The sequence below is a fragment of the Anopheles gambiae genome, chromosome 2 (genome assembly GCF_943734735.2).
Source record: "Anopheles gambiae chromosome 2, idAnoGambNW_F1_1, whole genome shotgun sequence".
In the NCBI taxonomy this organism is placed as follows: Eukaryota; Metazoa; Arthropoda; class Insecta; order Diptera; family Culicidae; genus Anopheles; species Anopheles gambiae.
Window position 1 is genome coordinate 93,371,419 of NC_064601.1, and position 7,471 is coordinate 93,378,889.

Genomic DNA, 7,471 nt, shown 5'->3' on the forward strand with positions numbered 1-7,471 from the left:
GCAAAAAAGGGGAAACAAAATAAACATATTCTGATGCGATCTTGTTTTGGTTCGTGCAGAATAACAAGTTACCCTTGTTTGGAGAATGTAAACAAAACCCACGCGATTTGCTGTTGATCGGTGGATAGTTGTTGATTTTTGGAAGTGAACGATTTTATGCAAAAATCGCAACGCGACAACGCGTGGAGGGAGATGAATAGGAGAAGGTGCTGCTTAGTGCAGATGAAAACAAGGTGACTGGAGTGGAAGGAATGTTTTTGGCTGGGTATTACCAAGCTGCGCAATTGCTTTAAAACGTGTTTGAAATGGCCTAAAAAGGAAGCAACAGATGCATTCTGGAATTTTGTTTGTATTCCAAAAGCTGCTTTAAGGGCCTTTTACTAAAATGCCTTTTGCAGTAAAACACATCGTTCAAAATAATCACACAACGTCATGATAGTTACGGATAGAAGTTTAATTTTTGTACGCCAAATTAGCAATAAAATCGTCAACAGACAAACTTCATTCGCAGAAACTGAGTGCGCAAAAGAAGAAGTGCTTTGAATAATTTCGATTCTGCGCAGATCGGTGTGCAGATGTGCGGCTGTGTGCGCCCAAGAATTTGGCGAGAAGAAATTCAAGATAAAAAGCTGCACAAACAAAACAAATAATGCTACGAACAATAATAACGTACGCCTGAATTTCGCTCTGTTAGCGGGGAATGTATTTAAAAAAACAAAAACTGCAGAAATCCAAAAGAAAGAAAAACGTACACAACGAGATAAAAATATATACAGCCAAACGGCTAGAAGATGAAAAACACGATCACCAAAGCTTAGAAGACAGATGATAAACAAACGGAAGAGAAATAAATGATAAACACACGGAACGGGGGAATAAAAAAACAGGGTTAGCAATGGGTTTCGCGGGAAGGGATGAGAGAGGGGTTGCGGGCGCGTTCGATAGAAAAGAAGACGATCGTGATCAGTGAGCGAGCTTGCTTGCGAGCCCCGGCGTTGTTTACCAAAGAGTAAGGCAACCGCGGCGAGATCCGCAACAGAGTGAAACACCAGCAGCCCGGGCGCTTCACGCCAGTGGGAAAGGGAAAGATTATTCGGGCAAGGGTGGGGGGGGGCAAACAATGGGGAGGGCGGTGTGCTTGAGAGGCGACGATGGAATGCACGAAAGCTTTGCAGTTCGGCTGGCGTCGGCCTGTCGGTATATGACGTCATGATTTACGAAGCCGCGCGCGGTATATAAAGTGAAGGCCGCCCGAGAGAGCGCGTTTAATTCGAGCCAGAAACTTCAACGGTGCAGATCGTCAACTCAGAAACAGCAACCGCAAGTGTCTTTTTATAGCAAGACAGCAAAAGAAGAAACAAAAAGTAACTCAAAACAAAAACAAATAAACCTCAATTGTGCTAGAGAGAAAGTGAAACTCTGTGCATTAGAAGAGGTGAGAAGCAGTGAACGATCATTGAACGGTGTGAGCAAGCAAGTGCGCATTAAGTGAGAATAAGCCGGAAAAAAACCTTAAGGTGAATAAAGCGGTGAAAAAATAATCAAAACAATTGTGCAGTGGTGAGAAGCGGTGAAAGATTAGAAACACAGTGTCGGAAGTATAAAACAACGGAAGGAACCATTCAAACGCCGACTGTGTGGTCGTAAACTGAGCCACTGGGCCCGGAAGCAAATTCAAATCTCCATCTCCAGTGCACTGGTGTGACTAGTTCCGTGTGTAAAGCAAAAAAAAAGCAGCACGCAAAAGCAACGGAAAACTTAAATGCACTCGTAAGCAACGAAACCCTTCGTCGCGCAGCGCAGTGTGTATCGGATTCTGGTTGTGAAGCAAGTAGTGAAGTTGCCAGTTGCAGTGCACAAAATGGCACACGGAAGGAAGCTAAGCTTCAGTGCGGCGGTAATGGTGGTGTCGAGCCTGGTGACCGTGTGTTCCGGTTCGGCCATCCCGATGTGGGAGTTTCTCAGCCGTGGCGAAAAGGTAAGTGTGCTCTTGCAGGTGAAAGATGGAAATTGTGTGATGCGTGTGTCCTTTAAGTTGAGGTTGGTTGAGTGAAAGTGCATTCTTTCGGGTAGACAGAGGAGGTTAACCGGTCAATTAATTGCCTGAAAGGTCAGCTTCGAGGCGTTAGATGCGTTGTAGTTTCTTTTGTTATCGTAAAGGTGTGCTTCCCGATGTTTGATTAGCATACCTGTTCCAAGATGTGAAGGATTTTGGAAATCGACCTTAACTGCCTGTTCACACAACCCAATAGAACCTTGCACCTTTGGCAGATCAGATCTAAACCGATAGGTGTCCGTATTTGGGAGTCGTCACAGGGAGCGTCTTCGTGCCCACGATGTCCACTTTGCGCTTAGATGCGTGGGGTGAAAACTCGTCCGACGGGTTTCGTTGGTCCGCGCAGGCCCTAGGTCAGGGTGTGCACGAAACCGGATTCTTCCTCGGGGCGTTTTGTGAGGGTGCCAAGATGTATGCCAGTGTCAAGGAAAGTCAAGGCCAGCGTTTGGTTGTGCTTTGGGGTGGAGTTCGCGCACTCTTTCAGGGCGAGCTTGAGGGTCATCCCGGAACAGCGCAGAAGAGTGCTCTAAATAGGGGAAAGCTTCCAGAAAGCATCACTAGATCTCAGCAAACCGTCTTTGACGTCAGGCAGGCAGGCAGGCAGGCAGGCATAGAAATCGTCTGACGCAGGGCGTAGTTTTAGTAGGCGCTGTGCAACACGATCGCAATCAATTACGAGGCGATTTGTAGCGTGCCGGCTACGCTAAGGCCGCACGGTTTGCCTTCGCACAGGTGGGAAGCTGTTCTTCCTTACATTGTATGACGTCCGATCGGTTGGGATGATGCAGTGGGGTGCTAGCAAATGGAGGTCAAACGCATGCAGGTTTTTGTTAGATTACATCACCTTGAGAAGGCATTTATTGCAGTTTTATTGGGAGGTGAAACAGTGCAGAGTTCCTAAAATTCCAACCTTAGCAAAATTCCTGAGTTCAAGCACCTCAAGCAGCATTACTTTCTTTTGCTACTATTTCAACCCTGTAGCGTGTTGTCTGTGGGGCATTTCATTAGTGGGCTTTGCCTCCCCGCCTTGCCACAAAAAAAAAAATGCCCATGGCGTGAAGTATGCCACTCCAAAAAGCGAGTCGTCACGCACCGCACAATCTCGTTCGGTTTTGTTTTTGCGCTGCGCGGTGTGCCAAACCGAGCGCGTTCGCGATTGTTGTGCAGTAAAGAAAGAAGCTATTTACTAACGCCATCAACGTCAAGGGCTGGTCGCATACCACCAGCAGTAGCAGCAGGAGCACCATCATCACATTCCTCGCCCATTGCCCGTGATTGCTGCGTGTGCTTTCACTTTTCGGTATCATTACTTATGTATGGTTTCTTTGTTTTGTTTTTTTCTCGTTTGCATGGTTTTCTTGAACCCGTTAGATGTCGCATCTGTACACGATGTTCGCCAAGCAGGTGTCGAGCTACTGCAAAAACTCCCAAGACATGCCGACCAACATGTGCAAGCGCAATCTGCTGATGTACGGCATCAACAAGCTGCAGGACATGAACGAGTCGCACCTGGACTCGATGGACCCGTACCAGCGTGGAGCGACCGATATAAGTAAGTATTGCCGGTGCCATATTATCCAAAGTGCCTGGGGAGCCATAGGAAGCCAAAGCCCGTTCGCTTGCGTGGAAATCCGGGAACGTGATCGTGAACCAAAACAGGAACACATTTCTCGAGGCTTCAAGTCGAGTTCCGTGTGACTTCCGGGGTCATTTGAGTCGGTATTTAAAATTATTGTCTCGTTGCGGGTATATCTGAAGGTGTTACATGTACACGTACACATCAGTACTTCCAGAAGAAGAAAAAAACTTGCCACCTTTCAGAGCAAAACTGAAAGATTAATTTGTCCATTAGAACAAACAACTGATATTATTTACGGCGTCGTGACTGCACTCGGTCCGATGATGCCCCTTTAACTTTGTACTTGATCGTTCCTCCGCACGATGGCCTCCAAGGCAACCTTGATCGAATGAGGGGAGCGACTGGATCTTAGCGGGTCGGAGCGACAATGTACGAAAGCCTCTCAATGAACAAGTGCCTCTTGATTGTGAAGCCATCCCCGCCGTGTCGGAAGTCGCGGAGACCGCACCGCGCGCGTAGAGGATCGTGCCGGTTTGATTGACAGTCGGCGCAGGTCGGCGGCAACCTTCCGAGACCTCTCGGCGATAAGCGTACGGGTAACGAAACGCGGTGGATGCCTTCCGAGGAGGAAGAGATGGAGCAGGAAGCAAATAATGTCCATACAGGGGTGACGCAAGCGCAAATGATCTCGCGCTCCAATCCCTGGGCGATGATCGCTGCTCGGTGTAGGAGTATCGCGTGATCGCGCCGTAGATGCTGATTTATGATCGGCAATGCCGGGAGCTTGCAAAGTTCACCGGTAAAGTCCACGGTCTGCTCTTTTCTATTTGTTATTTTGTTCTTGTCGATCTTCCCCCGGTCAAGGCGAAATGCGTTCACGGGGTTTGGCTTGGCATTTTCGATGGGCTAGAATCTTCGCGATGTGTATGTGTGTACGTTTTTCGTTTTCTGTTTTTGCAAATCTAATCTGATCGTTTCTCGTTTCGCTCGCTTTTGCTTTTATCCGCAGTTTGGGACGCGATGATGGACGGACACACGAAGAACGGCAAAAAGAAGACGCAAACGACGGTCGCGCCGGCCTACATCATGAGCGAGCAGTTCGAGCACAACCCGCTGTTCGACGATCCGGCCCCGACCGATGGGGCGGTGCGCAAGAGCGGCAACGGCCCGGTCAACAAGTACGGCATGGACTACGACTACGCCAGTGGACCTACCGGGCAGGAGATGCAGTACTCCGAGCCGCAGAACCATCTGCCGCAGGAAGCACCGACGAACGTCGATTACAGCTACGAGCCGGCCGCGTCCGCCCACTTCAACAACCTGGCCCCGTACGAGCAGACGAGCAACTACCTGACCGGCCCGATGGTGGTGCGCCTCCGCCCGGACGGTACGCCCGTGGAGGAGGACAAGATGCAGCCGGCACCGGTCGTGCCCAAGGACGACGACATCAAGGAGATGACGCTCGGCAAGGAGAAGATGCCCAGCTTCCAGCAGATCTACGACAGCCTGAAGCAGAACGAGGAGCATCATCTGCCGTCGACGGCTGCACCGACCACCGCCGCACCCACGACGACGACGACGGCAGCTGCACCCCGGCCGGCCGTTGTGCTGCCGGTTGTGGCACCCACACAGCAAGTGTATGCCTACGTTCAGCGTCTGCCCAACTACCTCCGGTCGTACCGCACCGCCTACCGGGTGTACAACGCGCACTAAGCCCCGCGTTCGTCCTGCAAACGGAAACCGATCGCGATCGAAAGCTGAATGTGATTTTAATTAATTAACTCAACAACAACAACAACAAAAAACCCTAACCCGCTGAATGCTGAAAACCAGAACGACGCGATCCGAGCATAGGACAACCGACCACCATCATCACCATCACCAGAAGAAGAATGCAGACAAACGACTGAGACGCACAGTGAGCAAAAAATGGCAAACAAAATTTTGCGAACCGGTTCGGTTCTGTTTTTTTTCTTCAAACGAAACGCAGACCCAAAACGACGACGTTATGAATCTTCCAAAACGGATAGAGACGAGCTTTTCAAACATTCCAGTCGAAGAGCTGTGCTCAGCATCGCGTGCGATGTGGGATGTTTCGAGGCAGCAACGGACAGAAACTAGCGCTAGACATTGACCGTACAAACACGATCGTGCACCTCTGCACAGCTAATCGGAACCACAACGATGAACAACGCCGCCCCGCGCGGTTGCTTTCTTTTTACGATCGATGCAGAAGCCTCACCCTGCAAGCAGCGCAAGCTAACTGCGATCAACTGGTACTGGTTGTGTTGATCGAGAGTTCTAGCCGTACGCCTGCCTGGGAAAGGGTGCGTTCGGAGTGCTCTGCCGATCGTTGAAGATCGTGTGATAGAACCGCCGGGTGTGTGACAGACAGAGCTTCGGGACGTTTCCCGCTAGAGAGCGCTCGCGCGCTTTTTAATACTATTTATAACCCATTACGTCATTCATGCGCGGGTGCACACTTCATTCGTTTCGTGATTAGTTTTGTTGCTCTCGCCATGAGTGCAGGAGAAGCGACGAGAAGCAAAAGAATACGAATAAGAGAGTATGAAAGAGAGAGTGCTGCAGCGGCTGCAGCGTTAACAGTAGCCTCGGTCGAGATGGATTTAATTTAATTTTATCATTATTTTATTGGTATATGTGTTAAGCGCGCCCGAGCGGCAACAGGGGTACGTTAAATTATTTCTCAATGTATTTATGTGTGCGGTGCGCGCGGCCTGCAAATGGCGGAAGGTATGGCAAGTAATGGCAAGAGTTTGAGCAATTCTATCTAGAGAGGCAGAGGCCACGTGCTGACATGGGGGCAGAGTAGATGGCCATAGTAACAAAAAAATCAAACACACAAAAATATGTCAAAGATACGTCAGCACAGCAAAACATACAAAAGCAACAAATCGGGCGCACACAAAGCATACACCAGACAAATTTATACGATTTTGGGTACGAAACGGAAGCACACGGAGAGTGCAGATGCGCTACTCGGGTGCCGAAGGTTTCCTCCCAAAATTGAACGGTATTCCAAATAATTTGGAGAAGTTTTTTAAAATTAATTTTAGGTTATTGGATAAAGTTAGGTTATGCTTATTTGTTTGTTTTTTTTTACTATACACTTTACCTTTTTTCTTTCGTATTTCTCGCAAGGCAAATGGGAAGTAATTAGTGCAACCCGGTTTTTAGGTCCCCAAAACACAGAAATGTTTTAGGCTGTAATGAGAAGAAAGGAACGGGAGGAAGGGTTGAACAGACAAGATAGGCAACACACTTGTTGTAAGACATATTCTCGCAAATCGTAGATGGAAAAGACAAAAAAACGCCATTACAGGGGCGTACACTAGTGGTAAGCTACTGTGAGCTAGTATAGCGACGAAAGGAAGGAATCAAATAATTGTGATGTATTAATGGTTAGGGATCTTGTGCCAGGGGATGGAAGCGTAGCACCTGTCAGGTGGAACACATCCCCATCCGGAAACAAGATGCGCAAGGAGTGAAGCATTATGTAAAGCAAACCCAGGCAAACATGCTTCAGATGGTACGTCTGTTTGAAGATAAGTGTGATTAATTTTGTTGACGAATGTCGAACTCCAAAGGTAGCATTGAGGTGCGGTGTGTTTTGAGATGTATTTCAAAATGCAAAGTGAAATAAAATAATTCAAAACGATAACCCTTCTGTGTACTGTGTGATACTTATTGGTTGGGCAAAGGAAAGAAACTCTGATTGCTTAATGCGGTGGCCGGTTTCATCCTCGTTTGTGTTCCATAATGTACACCCTTTTCGGTCTGCAGATGACCATGGACTCAATCCTAGCACAAAACGT

General features: G+C 48.3%; 1 protein-coding gene across 1 annotated transcript; it reads left to right on the forward strand.

The window, feature by feature from the left end:
• The first annotated feature begins 1,253 nt into the window (after positions 1–1,253).
• On the forward strand, positions 1,254–7,317 carry LOC1276655 (rhythmically expressed gene 5 protein). The gene is made up of 3 exons (XM_316025.5): positions 1,254–1,978; positions 3,428–3,608; positions 4,645–7,317. The coding sequence occupies exons 1-3, from the start codon at positions 1,862–1,864 to the stop codon at positions 5,346–5,348; spliced, it is 1,002 nt and encodes a 333-aa protein (XP_316025.5). The 5' UTR covers positions 1,254–1,861; the 3' UTR covers positions 5,349–7,317.
• Positions 7,318–7,471: the final 154 nt, after the last annotated feature.